This window comes from Rhinopithecus roxellana, chromosome 16 (genome assembly GCF_007565055.1).
Source record: "Rhinopithecus roxellana isolate Shanxi Qingling chromosome 16, ASM756505v1, whole genome shotgun sequence".
In the NCBI taxonomy this organism is placed as follows: domain Eukaryota; kingdom Metazoa; phylum Chordata; class Mammalia; order Primates; family Cercopithecidae; genus Rhinopithecus; species Rhinopithecus roxellana.
In genome coordinates, this window is record NC_044564.1 from 68048351 (window position 1) to 68066727 (window position 18377).

Sequence of the window (18377 nt, forward strand, 5' to 3'; positions counted from 1 at the left end):
GCACGGAAAAAACTTTACCCAACAACTCGAATTGATTGCTGTAAGTGTTTTGACTGCACTTGCCTGCTTTGCATAAAGTCAGTGACTTTGGCAAGCCTGATGTTCACGTACATCCATTTCTCGGTCTGTCTCTTTCAGAATAAGAGTTGTGAGACGTCAGCAGCTGCCAGGAATGGGCTGTCTGGAGGGAAGGGGGAAAAGGGGTTGGGGAGTAGATGGCACCACTGACACCTCTCCCTTGAGAGCCTTCAGCGATTTCTGGGCTTTAAAACAATGTGTTACTGGCAGTTTATTGGAATCTTGCTGGAATGGATCAGCTTGGGCGAGTTGGGTGAATCACCGGGTATGGAATTCCTGGAGCTCTGTGTCCTCACTTTGCCCCTGGCTTGCCTCCTCCCCTTCCCTGTTAGGCTGAGACCTCTTGCGGAGAGAGGCTGTCAGTCAGACCTATGGGAGGAGGTCTGCTCTTGGTCACACATTTAACACCAGTTTGATAAACAATTTTCATGCATTTAAGTTGGACCCTGCTTATTATTTGGGACTTTGTTAAACACGTGCTGTCTAACGATCCCACAGGTACTAGAAATCACTGTATGTGTCTCCTCCACTTCTCCCTCTCTAACCTGGAAAAGGGGGAAAATACCAAGGTAGCAAAGCTATACTCTACATGTTTTCTGCCAAGCTCAGCCCTTTAAAAACATAACAAGATCCTTTGAACATAGCTCTGTTTTATCACAGGATCTTTATTGAAGTTTTAATCAACACAAGCAGCTGACAAAATAGGAGACTGTAGATTCGGCTGTACATTATGTATCTTCCTTGTGAGTCTGAAAAAATATCATCACATTAAAAGAAGAGAAAATAAACAGCCTCGTTTAAAAAACAAACGAATCCCACCAAACCAAGGAAATCCTTTCACACCCGAAGGAAGGCCTGCCGTGTGGCATGCCGACTGCAGCCCCAGAGTTCGGAGCCGCATGGAGATCATTACCATAAAACAAATAACCATCTCATTTTTGTCACCCACTAAGAGTGAACTCAAAACCTCAGGCCCACGTCCAGAGATTCCTTCTCCACAGGCCCAGCCAGCTACAAAGGGAAGGAGGGTACCAGCCCCTATGTCCAAATCCTTATCCTTTTTTCGGTCCAGCCACTGTGCCATGGCTCTGGATGGTGATGCATCATTCTGGCTGGCAGAGTCCCCTCCTCACTACTGCCTCCATCTCCTTTACTCGCTTCCTTTCTTCCCAAAGGAAGGGTCTCCACTTAGTGTGTGAGGGAGCACTGGATGAGAGGGAGGAGTGCTTTCCTCTTTCTATCCCAATCTCAGTTCCCTTTTTGAAGCCCTTCTGCTGTCTTGCACTCCAAGAAAGGTGTCTCCCAGGCCTACACAGTGATGTTATTTCCACAAGTGGTATATGGAAACTATTGAAGAGATGGATCCTGGGGGCTACAGCCCAGCTGGTGGGACTCTTGCTTTTCTGGTCAAAGTGATGTCTCTTTTCACTGAGAAAAGAAGCTAAGTCTATGTCAAAGAGGCCTCAGGGGCCGGTGGTGCCGTGGAGTGTTGTGATGGAGAGCCAGGCTCTTTAGTTGTTTAGATCTGGATTTGAATCTCAGCTCCGCGTCTCACAAAGTATGGGCCTAGCACGTGGTAATGTTCTCGAAATATGCATTGACAGAAGGAATGCATAGGGAGGAGGAGGATGGGCAGGATGTGGTCCAGATGGGGCACCCAAGCAAGGAGAACATACAAAGTGTGAGAAAGATGAGCTGGATATGGTCCCTCAGAAAGGTTTCTTGAAATAACAGATGAATACCTATTGGCACAGAAGCATTGAAAGGTCCGAGCTAGGACTAAGCACACTGGGGATGACAGGATTGGCCTGAGCATGCTTGGGGAGTCTGGAGGGTTGTGTGGTGCCACGGGCACTGTTGGAGAGCCTCAAAGGCCAGGCGGGACCTGGGAATGAGCATCCGATTCTGGAATAGGACAGTGGCAGGATCTGTCCTTTGGGAATGATTACTTGGCCATAGTGGAATGATGGTAGGTGGGCCAGCAAGAGCCTAGACACAGGCTTTGTCCAGGATGGCCACCTTGTGTTGGGTATCAAGGACCAGAGCTAAGACTCTCAGCATCAGATAAGGAAATGACATGGTCTTGGCAGGTCTTGGGGGAGATGGCTGCCCAGTCATCCTGATCCTGTGAATACTGTGGTGGCATTCATATCGGAGTTTCCATCTGAGAGTAAGATTTTCCAGGAAGCTTCCCTGGAAGTTCTGTTTCTGTGCATCTTATCAATTTGCAACCACATCCAGGGAACTGGGCCAGTAGGCCAAGACTTCTTCCTGTCATCCTTCCCCTTCCTTGCTTTCCTCAGATACCTGTTCCCTGTGTGCTCTGGCAGATGGTGGAGATACAATGATGAGACACATCAGGTTCCTCATTCCCAGATGTTCTCAGCCCAAAGGAGGTAGACAAACCAATACGCAGGCATGGCCGAAGTGCAGAGGAGGCCAAGAGAACAGGATGACTAACTCAGATGGGAAGCATAGTTCACAGAGACTCATAACTCCCTACTGATCAAGAGCACAGAGGAACTTGGCCTCTCCAAAAAAGTAAGAGAGGTTCCAAACCTTACTCATTGCAGTGGGATGAAAGATTGGGAGAAAATGGAAGAAATACACAGGAGAGTATGATTGGCTCTTATCTGAGTCCATTTGTGCTGCTACAACAAAATACCTCAGACTAGGTCATTTTTAAATAATAGCAATGTGTCTCTTATAGCTCTAGAGGCAGAGAAGTCCAAGATCAAGGTGCCAGCAGGTTTGGTGTCTGGCAAGGCCTTGCCTCTGCTTCAGAGATGGCCCCTTGTGCTGAGTCCTCACATGGCAGAAGGGAGAGCAGAGGTGGGTGGGGTAAACTTGTTTTCTCAAGCCCTTTTTATAAGGGCACTAATTCCATTCATGAGGGCTAATCACCTCCAAAAGGCCCCACCTCTTAATGCTATTGGATTGGGAATTAATTTTCAACATGCATTTTGCAGGAACACAAACATTCAAACTACAGATCTGTCCAGGCATGTGATTTGGTAGAAAACCCAGGCAAGCCCAGCCACAGCAGCTCATTTGAGCACTCGGGCCTGCAAGAGGCCACTTCGGAGTCAACACACAGGTACAGGATTCTCAGAAAAACTTTGCAATTATTCTGGCCACCTTTAACTTCTAGATTTCCCTGGTATACAGAGAGTACTTGCCCTTCAGCCTTAGGGAAGAGAGAAGTAAATTAGGTCAGAACTGCATTTTGTCCTCATGGGTAAATGGGGGGAATTGTCGCAGAGCTTAGGTAACCAACGGCCAACTCCCTCATTCTGTCTCAGGGCAATTACAGTAAGTGATCTGAAGTGGTGAGAATGGAAATGATTTATTCTGAGAACCTTGTCAGTACCGCTGTTAAATCATTTGTATTTCATTATGGACCATGAGCGGGCTAGACTACATTCTTTTGCTTCAGGCCCCCGTGCCATTTCCACAACTGGTTGTTTCAGGTGACAATTAACAGGAAATGATGCTAACAGCCCCAGGGTGGCCACTTTTCTGGGGGACTCTGTGTATTAAGTTTCAATTACTTAGAGTCTCCCATCTAAGTCTCCAAAAGGAAATGAACTGATTTTATAGTTGTCACAGAAAATCAGTTACTTCTTTTTTTTTTTTTTTTTTATCTTATCTTCCCCAGTCTCTGTTTTGTCAGTCAAGTTTCAGGAAGTTAAACTAAGAGTTAAACCCAAGGTTCTCTGGGGTCTCATCTGTAAGAAACTCATCTATTTCTTCTACAATCCAAACGCCAAAGACAAAAATGAAAAGCATATGGGCCGGGTGCGGTGGCTCAAGCCTGTAATCCCAGCACTTTGGGAGGCCGAGACGGGCGGATCACGAGGTCAGGAGATCGAGACCATCCTGGCTAACACGGTGAAACCCCGTCTCTACTAAAAATACAAAAAACTAGCCGGGCGAGGTGGCGGCGCCTGTAGTCCCAGCTACTCAGGAGGCTGAGGCAGGAGAATGGCGTGAACCCGGGAGGCGGAGCTTGCAGTGAGCTGAGATCTGGCCACTGCACTCCAGCCTGGGTGACAGAGCGAGACTCCGTCTCAAAAAAAAAAAAAAAAAAGAAAAGAAAAGCATACAAAGCAAATCATAATGTGGAATAAAATAGTGTTTGTCTTTTTCCCTTCGGTATTTTAATCCCATGTTATGGAGAATGCTCTCAGCAGGGAACCCAGCATTTCCTGCCCTGATGGTCTCCATGTTCTTTCCTTCTTTTCTGAGGACTTCTGCTTCAGGACCACGGAATAGGATGTGTTGGTTTCCAGTGCAGTGTAGCAAAGGGAGGTCCTGCCCAGACAGGCAGGATGTGCAGCATTTTCTGCTGACCGCAGCCGTCGCAGCTGCTGTGGTGTCTTTCTGCTAAGACAGTGAGCAGTGTCTGTTTGAAGTCTAGTCTTTGGGAAGGAGACCCAAGAGAACGTGAGCTGGGCTTGTCTGGATATCAAAGTCCAAATTAAAAATTTATTCTAGTGTTTGAAAAATTCCTGGCCAAAACCTTCATATGGATTTAAAAAATACAAACTCCCTGCTTTCTTCAGTGTCTCCGATTGAGGACGAGAGGATTTATTTCTAAAAAGAAAAAATGAAAGCGAGTCCGAACAGTTCCATAAAAGGACTCAGGTCAGACGGCCTCTTAGCTAAATCTGTAAGAAAAGTAATCTGTTAAACCACTTTGGGCAACTGGGAAGCACTTGTATTAGTTATCATTTGTGAATCTTCGTTTTCGCCCTTTCCTACTGCATGTCGGATCGCCTGGCTCTTTCTGCTGGATATAAAGGGTGAAGAATGAGAGAGTTCCTATTCCACACCTCACACTCCTACCCCATTAGACAGAAAAGTAGAGGAGAAAGCTCTGTTTAAAAGTCGTGATATTGGGAAGGAAAAAAAGATTGCCAAGCAGATAATGTAATAGTAATTATGAAATTATTGATAAAAAGAACATAAAAATCATTAGGCCAAAACAGAAAAAAATTAAACAAGGAAAGAGTGAATATTTAAGCAATAAAATTAAACCAAGGCCATTAACAAAATATACAGAAGAAGTAGAACTACCTGACATGGGACATTATTAGTGAAATGTGATTTTGGTGGTGGTTGTTATTACTGTTTTTGTTTGTTTGTTTGTTTGTTTGTTTGAGATGGAGTCTCTCTCTCTGTCACCCAGGCTGGAGTGCGATGGCGCGATCTCTGCCTACTTGCAAACTCTGCCTCCTGAACTCAAGCAATTCTCTTGCCTCAGCCTCCTGAGTAGCTGGGATTATAGGTACCCACCATCACACCCAGCTAATTTTTTTGTATTTTTAGTAGAGACAGGGTTTCACCATGTTGGCCAGGCTAGTTTCAAACTCCTGACCTCAAATGATCCACCCGCTTTGGCCTCCCAAAGTGCTGGGATTACAGGCGTGAGCCACCACGCCCAGCTGTGAGCCAACACACCCAGCCATGAAATGTTGAAACAGAAGTTGAAAAGGAGAAATTCGCTCCAAGGGCAGAACAACTAGATGAAGGATCAGGATGAATATATCAAGTTTAGATTGAAAGCAAAGGGCTGAATAAAATAAAGTGACAGAACCATGTCAACAGACAGAAGCAATGGCAACTATGAAGGCAGACAGCCCCAGAACTACAAAGACACAAAACAGTCTGCAAAAATGAATGCGAAGCCTCAAATGAATTCATACAGATCCTCTGGTAAAGGGTTTTTGCTCTTGTGGTTGTTTTGGTAAACTTCATAATTTGAAGTATATCTAAGATACCTAGCATTAGTGTATAGTTCGATTAATTTTTCAGAGTGAACACACCCACGTGACCACCATTTGGACCTGGCCATGGAATAATGCCATTTCTGTAAGGCTACCATCTTGACTCCCACTTTCCAAGAGTGACCCCTCTTTGGACAGCCATCAGTATAGATTGGTTTTGTCTGTCATTGAAGGTCCATAGAGTCATACAATATTTTTTATTTCTTCCTTCACTCAACATTATAATTTTTATCCATACTGTTGCACATAGTGGTAGTTTGTGCATTCTCAGTGCTATATAGTATTCCATTATATATATGTCATAATGAACACCTTTCTTCTGTTGATAGACATTTGTGTTGCTTCTAGGCTCTGGCTAGTAGGAATAGCACTGCTATGAATATTCTTGTGTGTGACTTTTGATGCCGTTATATGCAGATCTCTTTGTGTATATATCTAGGAGAATGGTTGTATCAGAGACTATGCACATGTTAGCTTTAGTAGATGCCACAAAAACAATTTTTCAAAGCATAGCATCAGGTTCCATGCCTGCTAATGGCATGTAAGAATTCCTGTCACTTCAGATTCTCACCAGTATTCAGCATTGTCAATTTATCTTAAATTTATATTCTGATAAGAAAGTGGTTAATAGGGGGGCGGAGCAAGATGGCCGAATAGGAACAGCTCCAGTCTCCAACTCCCAGCGCAAGCGACACAGAAGACCGGTGATTTCTGCATTTTCAACTGAGGTACTGGGGTCATCTCACTAGGGAGCACCGGACAATCGGTGCTGGTCAGCTGCTGCAGCCTGACCAGCGAGAGCTGAAGCAGGGCGAGGCATCGCCTCACCTGGAAGCGCAAGGGGGAAGGGAATCCCTGTTCCTAGCCAGGGGAACTGAGACACACAATACCTGGAAAATCGGATAATTCCCACCCCAATACTGCACTTTAAGCAAACAGGAACACCAGGAGAGTGCATCCCACACCTGGCCGGGAGGGTCCCACGCCCACGGAGCCTCCCTCACTGCTAACACAGCAGTCTGCAGCGATCTATCCGCAGGGCAGCGGCGAGGCTGGGGGAGGGTCGCCCGCCATTGCTGAGGCTTAAGTAGGTAAACAAAGCTGCTGGGAAGCTCCAACTGGGTGGAGCTCACAGCAGCTCAAGGGAGCCTGCCTGTCTCTGTAGTCTCCACCTCTGGGGACAGCGCACAGCTGAAGACCAACAGGGGAAGCAGCGGGGGCTGGTGCAGACGCGAACGACTCTGACAGCTTTGGGGAGAGCCGTGGATCTCCCAACGCGGAGGTTGAGATCTGAGAACGGACAGACTGCCTGCTCAGGTGGGTCCCTGACCCCTGAGTAGCCTAGCTGGGAGACATCCCCCACTAGGGGCAGTCTGACACCCCACACCTCACAGGGTGGAGTACACCCCTGAGAGGAAACTTCCAAAGGAAGAATCAGACAGGTACACTCGCTGTTCAGCAATATTCTATCTTCGGCAACCTCTGCTGCTGATACCCAGGCAAACAGGGTCTGGAGTGGACCTCAAGCAATCTCCAACAGACCAACAGACAGTCCTTCTGACTGTCAGAAGGAAAACTATCAAACAGGAAGGACACCTATACCAAAACCCCATCAGTACGTCACCACCATCAAAGACCAGAGACAGATAAAACCACAAAGATGGGGAAGAAGCAGGGCAGAAAAGCTGGAAATTCAAAAAATAAGAGCACATCTCCCCCTGCAAAGGAGCGCAGCCCATCGCCAGCAACGGATCAAAGCTGGTCAGAGAATGACTTTGACGAGATGAGAGAAGAAGTCTTCAGTCCATCAAACTTCTCAGAGCTAAAGGAGGAATTACGTACCCAGCGCAAAGAAACTAAAAATCTTGAAAAAAGAGTGGAAGAACTGACAGCTAGACTAATTAAGGCAGAGAAGATCATAAACGAAATGACAGAGATGAAAACCATGACACGAGAAATACGTGACAAATGCACAAGCTTCAGTAACCGACTCGATCAACTGGAAGAAAGAGTATCAGCGATTGAGGATCAAATGAATGAAACGAAGCGAGAAGAGAAACCAAAAGAAAAAATAAGAAAAAGAAATGAACAAAGCCTGCAAGAAGTATGGGATTATGTAAAAAGACCAAATCTACGTCTGATTGGGGTGCCTGAAAGTGAGGGGGAAAATGGAACCAAGTTGGAAAACACTCTTCAGGATATCATCCAGGAGAACTTCCCCAACCTAGTAGGGCAGGCCAACATTCAAATTCAGGAAATACAGAGAACGCCACAAAGATACTCCTCCAGAAGAGCAACTCCAAGACACATAATTGCCAGATTCACCAAAGTTGAAGGAAAAAATCTTAAGGGCAGCCAGAGAGAAAGGTCAGGTTACCCACAAAGGGAAGCCCATCAGACTAACAGCAGATCTCTCGGCAGAAACTCTACAAGCCACAAGAGAGTGGGGGCCAATATTCAACGTTCTTAAAGAAAAGAATTTTCAACCCAGAATTTCATATCCAGCCAAACTAAGTTTCATAAGTGAAGGAGAAATAAAATCCTTTACAGATAAGCAAATGCTTAGAGATTTTGTCACCACCAGGCCTGCCTTACAAGAGACCCTGAAGGAAGCCCTAAACATGGAAAGGAACAACCGGTACCAGCCATTGCAAAAACATGCCAAAATGTAAAGACCATCGAGGCTAGGAAGAAACTGCATCAACTAACGAGCAAAATAACCAGTTAATATCATAATGGCAGGATCAAGTTCACACATAACAATATTAACCTTAAATGTAAATGGACTAAATGCTCCAATTAAAAGACACAGACTGGCAAACTGGATAAAGAGTCAAGACCCATCAGTCTGCTGTATTCAGGAGACCCATCTCACATGCAGAGACATACATAGGCTCAAAATAAAGGGATGGAGGAAGATCTACCAAGCAAATGGAGAACAAAAAAAAGCAGGGGTTGCAATCCTAGTCTCTGATAAAACAGACTTTAAACCATCAAAGATCAAAAGAGACAAAGAAGGCCATTACATAATGGTAAAGGGATCAATTCAACAGGAAGAGCTAACTCTCCTAAATATATATGCACCCAATACAGGAGCACCCAGATTCATAAAGCAAGTTCTTAGAGACTTACAAAGAGACTTAGACTCCCATACAATAATAATGGGAGACTTCAACACTCCACTGTCAACATTAGACAGATCAACGAGACAGAAAGTTAACAAGGATATCCAGGAATTGAACTCATCTCTGCACCAAGTGGACCTAATAGACATCTATAGAACTCTCCACCCCAAATCAACAGAATATACATTCTTCTCAGCACCACATCGCACTTATTCCAAAATTGACCACATAATTGGAAGTAAAGCACTCCTCAGCAAATGTCAAAGAACAGAAATTATAACAAACTGTCTCTCAGACCACAGTGCAATCAAACTAGAACTCAGGACTAAGAAACTCAATCAAAACCGCTCAACTACATGGAAACTGAACAACCTGCTCCTGAATGACTACTGGGTACATAACGAAATGAAGGCAGAAATAAAGATGTTCTTTGAAACCAATGAGAACAAAGATACAACATACCAGAATCTCTGGGACACATTTAAAGCAGTGTGTAGAGGGAAATTTAGAGCACTAAATGCCCACAAGAGAAAGCAGGAAAGATCTAAAATTGACACTCTAACATCACAATTAAAAGAACGAGAGGCAAGAGCAAACACATTCAAAAGCTAGCAGAAGGCAAGAAATAACCAAGATCAGAGCAGAACTGAAGGAGATAGAGACACAAAAAACCCTCCAAAAAATCAATGAATCCAGGAGTTGGTTTTTTGAAAAGATCAACAAAATTGACAGACCGCTAGCAAGACTAATAAAGAAGAAAAGAGAGAGGAATCAAATAGACGCAATAAAAAATGATAAAGGGGATATCACCACCGACCCCACAGAAATACAAACAACCATCGGAGAATACTATAAACGCCTCTACGCAAATCAACTAGAAAATCTAGAAGAAATGGATAATTTCCTGGACACTTACACTCTCCCAAGACTAAACCAGGAAGAAGTTGAATCCCTGAATAGACCAATAGCAGGCTCTGAAATTGAGGCAACAATTAATAGCCTACCCACCAAAAAAAGTCCAGGACCAGATGGATTCACAGCTGAATTCTACCAGAGGTACAAGGAGGAGCTGGTACCATTCCTTCTGAAACTGTTCCAATCAATAGAAAAAGAGGGAATCCTCCCTAACTCATTTTATGAGGCCAACATCATCCTGATACCAAAGCCTGGCAGAGACACAACAAAAAAAGAGAATTTTAGACCAATATCCCTGATGAACATCGATGCAAAAATTCTCAATAAAATACTGGCAAACCGGATTCAGCAGCATATCAAAAAGCTTATCCACCATGATCAAGTGGGCTTCATCCCTGGGATGCAAGGCTGGTTCAACATTCGCAAATCAATAAACGTAATCCAGCATATAAACAGAACCAAAGACAAGAACCACATGATTATCTCAATAGATGCAGAAAAGGCTTTTGACAAAATTCAACAGCCCTTCATGCTAAAAACACTCAATAAATTCGGTATTGATGGAACGTACCTCAAAATAATAAGAGCTATTTATGACAAACCCACAGCTAATATCATTCTGAATGGGCAAAAACTGGAAAAATTCCCTTTGAAAACTGGCACAAGACAGGGATGCCCTCTCTCACCACTCCTATTCAACATAGTGTTGGAAGTTCTGGCTAGGGCAATCAGGCAAGAGAAAGAAATCAAGGGTATCCAGTTAGGAAAAGAAGAAGTCAAATTGTCCCTGTTTGCAGATGACATGATTGTATATTTAGAAAACCCCATCGTCTCAGCCCAAAATCTCCTTAAGCTGATAAGCAACTTCAGCAAAGTCTCAGGATACAAAATTAATGTGCAAAAATCACAAGCATTCTTATACACCAGTAACAGACAAGCAGAGAGCCAAATCAGGAATGAACTTCCATTCACAATTGCTTCAAAGAGAATCAAATACCTAGGAATCCAGCTTACAAGGGATGTAAAGGACCTCTTCAAGGAGAACTACAAACCACTGCTCAGTGAAATAAAAGAGGACACAAACAAATGGAAGAACATACCATGCTCATGGATAGGAAGAATCAATATTGTGAAAATGGCCATACTGCCCAAGGTTATTTATAGATTCAATGCCATCCCCATCAAGCTACCAATGAGTTTCTTCACAGAATTGGAAAAAACTGCTTTAAAGTTCATATGGAACCAAAAAAGAGCCCGCATTGCCAAGACAATCCTAAGTCAAAAGGACAAAGCTGGAGGCGTCACGCTACCTGACTTCAAACTATACTACAAGGCTACAGTAACCAAAACAGCATGGTACTGGTACCAAAACAGAGATATAGACCAATGGAACAGAACAGAGTCCTCAGAAATACCACACATCTACAGCCGTCTGATCTTTGACAAACCTGAGAGAAACAAGAAATGGGGAAAGGAATCCCTATTTAATAAATGGTGCTGGGAAAATTGGCTAGCCATAAGTAGAAATCTGAAACTGGATCCTTTCTTTACCCCTTATACAAAGATGAATTCAAGATGGATTAGAGACTTAAATGTTAGACCTAATACCATAAAAACCCTAGAAGAAAATCTAGGTAGTACCATTCAGGACATAGGCATAGGCAAGGACTTCATGTCTAAAACACCAAAAGCAATGGCAGCAAAAGCCAAAATTGACAAATGGGATCTAATTAAACTAAAGAGCTTTTGCACAGCAAAAGAAACTACCATCAGAGTGAACAGGCAACCTACAGAATGGGAGAAAATTTTTGCAACCTACTCATCTGACAAAGGGCTAATATCCAGAATCTACAAAGAACTCAAACAAATATACAAGAAAAAAACAAACAACCCCATCAAAAAGTGGGGAAAGGATATGGACAGACATTTCTCAAAAGAAGACATTCATACAGCCAACAGACACATGAAAAAATGCTCATCATCACTTGCCATCAGAGAAATGCAAATCAAAACCACAATGAGATACCATCTCACACCAGTTAGAATGGCAATCATTAAGAAGTCAGGAAACAACAGGTGTTGGAGAGGATGTGGAGAAATAGGAACACTTTTACACTGTTGGTGGGATTGTAAACTAGTTCAACCATTATGGAAAACAGTATGGCAATTCCTCAAGGATCTAGAACTAGATGTATCATATGACCCAGCCATCCCACTACTGGGTATATACCCAAAGGATTATAAATTATTCTACTACAAAGACACATGCACACGTATGTTTATTGCGGCACTATTCACAATAGCAAAGACTTGGAATCAACCCAAATGTCCATCTGTGACAGACTGGATTAAGAAAATGTGGCACATATACACCATGGAATACTATGCAGCCATAAAAAAGGGTGAGTTTGCATCCTTTGTAGGGACATGGATGCAGCTGGAAACCATCATTCTTAGCAAACTATCACAAGAACAGAAAACCAAACACCGCATGTTCTCACTCATAGGTGGGAACTGAACAATGAGATCACTTGGACTCGGGAAGGGGAACATCACACACTGGGGCCTATTATGGGAAGAGGGGAGGAGGGAGGGATTGCATTGGGGAGTTATACATGATATAAATGATGAATTGATGGGTGCTGACGAGTTGATGGGTGCAGCACACCAACGTGGCACAAGTATACATACGTAACAAACCTGCACGTTATGCACATGTACCCTAGAACTTAAAGTATAATAAATAAAAAATAAAAAAAAAAGTGGTTAATATTGAATTTGTGATTCTAAGTTTGCATACTTTCATAAGTTTGTTACCAATTTAGACATCTTCTTTTGTAAAAGGACTGTTCAATAATTTTTTGTCCATTTTTAATACATTATATGTCATCTTGTTGTTGTTATATAAGAAATATTTAAATATTCTGGATATATTTTTGCAAATACCTTCTCCCACTCTATGACTGGCCCTTTAATTCTCTTAAATGTATGTCTGTGTTTTCTTTACTTTTCTTTTTTTCATGAGAAGTTGTTAATTTTAATGAGACCAATTTATCAATCTTTAGTTTTATGGTTAGCAAATTTTATGCATTGTTTTGATTTATCTACACCAAGCTTATGAAGATATTCTCATATGTTATATTTTAGAAGCTTTATTCTTCAACCTTTTACACTTAGGCCTATGTTCCATCTGTAAGGGACTTTTGTGTATGGTGTGAGATGGGGGTCAAAGAATTTTTTTTCTTTTGGAAATCCAATTCAGAACCCAGCCATTTATTTTCGCACACTACACTGCAGTGGTGCCCGTGTTGTACATCAGGTGATTTCTATACAGCTCTGTTTCTAGACTCTCAACTCTGTTCCATGGATCCATTTGTCTCTATTTACACCAATATCATATTGCCTTAATTACTGTGGCTTTATAAGTTTTGATATCTGGTAGTACAAGTCCTTCAGCTTTCTTCTTTTTCAATTTTGTCTTGACTATTTTTGACACTTTGTATTTCTATGTAAATTTTGGAATTAGCTTACCAATTTTAAGAAGGAAGGGAGAGAGGGAGGGAGGGGGGATGGGAACGAGGAAGCAAGGGAAAAAGAAGGAAGGAGAGAGAAAGAAAACCTGCTGGAATTTTGACTAGTATTGCATGGAAGCATAGGCCAATTTGCAGAGCGTTAACATTTTTACAACTGTGGGTCTCCCAATCCAATTTACATGTTAAATCTCCTCATTTATTTAAGTCGTTACAAACTATTCTCTGTAATGTTCTGCATTTGCTATGCATTGGTCAAGTGCATATTTTGCTAAATTTATTCCTAACAAGGTGCTTAATTTTTTAAATGCTATTATAAATGGCATCGAATTTAAAGTATTATTTTCTAATATTTGTTGCAAGTATACAAAAACCTAGCTGATTTTTGTATGTTGACTTTATATTCATTAGTTTAGCTAAATTTGCTGACTCATCCTAATAATTCACCTGTAGCTTCTATGCATATAATCATGTCCACAGATAATATCAGGTTGTGTCTTTTCTAATCCTTAAAATTTGAAATTTCTTTTTCTTATCTAAACTACCCTGGCTAGAACCTCCAGTACACTGTTAGACAGAAGTGGTAAGAGTGAACATCCTTGTCTTGTTCCTGGTCTCCAGTAGGAGTGTTCCTATTTCATTATTAAGTATAGACTTTTATAGATGAAAGGGTTCCCTTCTAGTCCTAATTTGATGCCAGTTATATTTTCAGTGATAGACAAATTTTGAGTTTTACCAAATGCTTTTTATTCCTCTTTTGAGGTATTCATATGGTTTTTCTTCTTTATTCTGTTTCTGTGGTGAATTATATTGATTTTCAAGTGTTAAACCAACCTTGCATTTTTAAAAGAAACTATTTTGTCATGCTATCTGATACTTTAAAAATATCTCTAGATTTGGTTTGCCACTATTTTGCTCAACAGTTTTCTATCTATATTACAATGAAGGATTGGCCTATAATTTTCTTCTGCTGGAATGTCCTTGGCAAGTTTCAGTATCAAAGTAATGCTGGCCTCATAAAATGAGTAGCAAAGTATTTCTTCCTTTTTCCAATCCCTGGAAGAATCTGTGTAACACTCATATTTTTTCTCACATGTTTGAAATAACTCCTCACTCAAATGTCTAGGCCTCATTTCTTTGTAGGAATTATCAATTATATATTCAATTTCTCTAGCAAATATGTGAATATTCAAATTATCCATTTTTTTCTTCTATCAATTTTTGCATTTTTCTAGGAATTTGTCCATTTCACCTGCATGTTCAGAGACATTGACATAAAATTCTTCATAATATCATCTTAATATTTTGTTTAATGTCTGTAGGGTGTGTGTTAGTAGTTTATGCTTTTGTTTTATCAGGCTTTCACTGAAAATATGGACAAATACATAGAAATTCATTATTCAATAAAAAGTTAAGAGAATGCCAACTGAAAGATACATAGTGTGTTGGTAGCTAAAAGCAAGAGAAATTATAATTGATTGGGAAGCTCACAAGGACTTAAAGTGGGAAATAATTAAGATAAACCTTGAAGGAAAGGTAGAATGTTGACAGTATTAATAGAAAAGACGTTGTTGGCATAAGAGAAATTTGGATAATGTGTAGCAGAAACTTGGGAAAAGATGGGACGGTCTGGACAATCGAGATTTGAGTCATAGACAATGAGAAGACACTGAATTAATATTTTCAGTATTTTCATATGTTGACTATTTGGAAAATATGAGGAATGATGTTGAGGAAAGACACTAAGTTGTCCAGCCTAGTGACTGGGAGAAGAAAAAGAAGGCAAGAGGAAGAGCATTTCAGGGTTAGAAATGTAGACTTTGTAGGTCCTCGTCAAAAGCTGCAGGCCGGAGCCAAGACAGTGGAGGAGCTGTCAAGACAAGGAACAGCACAAGGATGTGATCAAGCTGTGTCCAGAACCATGGGCTTTCTCTCTTTACAGCATAAGAGGAGGAAGGAGTCAGTGAGCACAGACCAGAGAATGGAGCCTGGAGCCTGGGGAAAAACATGTCTAAATTGAATTTGGTTTATTCAGTTCCATTTGAAATGAAGCCTTGTTTAAAAGAAAGCCATACTCGATATTTTTTCAAGCAAATCTTCACCACCTGACCCACTCTGTCTTTCATTCACAATTATTTATTGGTTGCCTCCCTATTCCAGGCACAACGCTAGGTATTCATTATATAGTAGTGAGTAAAATAGACATGACCCCTCTCCTATTGAGCTCATATCTAATGAGGAGCTAAACATCAAATAAATGTAAAGAAATGATTAAAAACCATGATTAGTGCTTGGGGAGAAGGAAGAGGGAATTATGAGAGAGAATAAAAGAAGGAGGCCGATTTAGATTGCAGCGGGGATTGGGGAACGCCTGACCATGGATTACACGTAGAAGCATGAAAGAGTTCTGACAGCATTGAAATAACAAGATGGGCTGTTCGAGGGCCTCCTTCAGGGGCCAAGTAAATTCTGGGGTTCTGGAACTTGCCGGGCATCATGACCCCACAACTTCATCTAATTCCCAAACCTCCCTCCCCATCACATGCCTGTCTTCAGGAGACAGAGAAATCAGTCAGAAAGCAGAAACCACCATAAATCAAAGGAGAAAATGTGTAGCTCAGGACAAAATCTCTTCCAAAGAACACAAGGAAGATGAATCTACCATTGTTGAGTTATAACACTGGGAGATTATGAAGGCTAATGTGATTAATTGTAATTATCATTTATAATGTATACTCATAATGATATTGCTTCTAGAACATCTTCATTATCTTTCACTTTTGAAATGCTTGGGCTTCCCAACAGATTTCAGAAGGGGCTTTTATTGGGCCCAGATCATCAATCCAAACCTTTTAAGGTAAGGGTGTTGCTACCTCAGAAGCCAAAGAGACATTTCCTATCCTGGAAAGCACTAAGTAGTCATTAGCTTCTTCAATCTGTTTACCAGCCCGCCTGTCACTGGGGTTCGACAGGCCTCAAAATTAACACTCTGCTCTATTTGTCCATCACAGGGCTGTCCCACAGATTGCGGTTCTCAAGTGGCCTCAGGCAAGCCTTATTTCGTGCCAGAGCTGAGTTCCTGGGGAAAAACATGTCTAAATTGAATTTGGTTTATTCAGTTCCATTTGAAATGAAGCCTTGTTTAAAAGAAAGCCATACTCGATATTTTTTCAAGCAAATCTTCACCACCTGACCTAATTGGTCTCAGAGACCCTAATTTGGAGAGTTTTCATGCCCTTCATTTATCACTGTGGCAATGTCAAAATCAGGATGGTTTCCTTCAACCACCTATGCTGCCTTTGTAAGAGCAAGGATGCTCCAAGCAACACTGCTCTCCCCAAGCATCATCGAGGCCCCTCTCTCCATAATCTCTGGCCACCCTCTATCTGTATCAGTTTCCTCTGACTACACTGTAGAGCTCCCCAGGCCTCGTCAGTCTTGTCTCACTTGGACACCTGCTCAGTGGGAACCCATGTCCTTGACCATCTCGGCTGGCCCATGCACCTTGGTCTGTTTATATTCAGACCCTTTGGAATCCACAGGGACAGCTCACCAGTGACCAGGGGCAGAGCAGCTGTATCAACTCAGCTTGGGGAAGCTCAAGTATCCAGTGATCTTGGCTGTGTGGAGTTTGAAATTAAGCCCAATGTATTACTCACAGCAAAACCCAGGGGCCAGCCAAGTTAAATAGAGCACTCCCCGAAACATTCACGGACTGATTAGAGAAGGAAGCTCTGATTTGAAGAGAGGCTATTTTGTGTCTCCTTTTATTTTTTTAAACAACACACTTTCCATTAGTGAGATGGGAAAAGTAGAAACCTCAAAGAATGATATTTATTAATTTAAAAAGTTCAGGTCTGTGACCATATGCCATGTCCCTTTAACTTCATAACAATGGCCACACTTTTATTGAGGTCTTCCTTTGTCCAGAAACTGTGGTAAGCACTTTGTAAGCATCTTCTCATTTAATCTTTATGAAAACTCTGTGATGTAGATACCATTCTTACTCCCCTTTGCAGATGGGCAAGCTGAGGTCCAGAGAGAGTAAGCACACACTAGTTTTAAGTGGTAGAGCTAAAATTTGAACCCTGGCAGTCTGCCTTCCTATTCTTGCCCACTCTTAAACAAATGCAAGTACCCAGGAGCTTTCATGAAGAGAACCCCTCAAGAGAAAGCTGTGACATTACCCCATGGGTTCATAAGTGGGCGAAAGTTTTGAAAGATCTCTGAAGGCCAGGAATTCAATAAGGCGGAACACACCCCACTGAACCAAGCAGGGCTTGAGTTTGCAGATTATTTTCCAACCAGAAGGAGTTCACTGACTTGGAGGAAGAAAGGAGATCATTTAATGGACTTACAGAAAATATTTTTGTTTTCGCTTTTTTTCTCTCGCAGAACACTTCAAATCTTCCAGGCCATGGTTCATTCCCTCTGTTGGCCTTTCTACCTGGGATTGTTATGAGAGGCCTGAAGCTAAGTCCCCGTGTCCCCCACTGGCCAGGCCTGCCCTCTCGTTTGGTCAGGGCACCCACACTGCCTTTGCAGCTGCATATCCACATAGACATGTTTATTGGAGCGCTGAGAATCTCACTTCTCAAAAAGCCCCGGGAATTAGATTGTTTTCCACACTGAAAGTTTTCGTTTGAAAAATAACCCTCTTTGTTTAACTAATGAAAAGGAGGGGCTGCTGCTCGCTTCTCAGGCTGGGTAAGAATTCCATGGGCAGTAATTCTGTTTCTCAGTGGAAAATGTTTCGGTTTCTTAATGTTGTTTTGCAGACTGGTCCCTGCCCGGCCCTTGCTCCCAGGACCACACATACACACATGTGCACATTCACCCATGCACAGTGCAGCATTTTCCACCCTTCCCTGTTGGGGATGGTTGCATCCTCTTTCCAACACCTGCAGAACAAAAACTAGGTGGGTCAGTGGCTGTCACCC

General features: G+C 42.2%; 1 protein-coding gene across 1 annotated transcript in view; it reads right to left on the bottom strand.

The window, feature by feature from the left end:
• Window positions 1-723: 723 nt before the first annotated feature.
• The window catches only part of C16H9orf92 (chromosome 16 C9orf92 homolog), a 55670-nt gene continuing 38016 nt past the window's right edge, over window positions 724-18377 (bottom strand). The window contains exons 3-4 of the mRNA XM_010355022.1: window positions 18275-18338; window positions 724-827 (exon numbers count right to left, since the gene is read on the bottom strand). Of these exons, the coding sequence (XP_010353324.1) occupies window positions 755-827; window positions 18275-18338 (137 nt within the window). The 3' untranslated portion in view covers window positions 724-754. The remainder of the gene's footprint in view (window positions 828-18274; window positions 18339-18377) is intronic.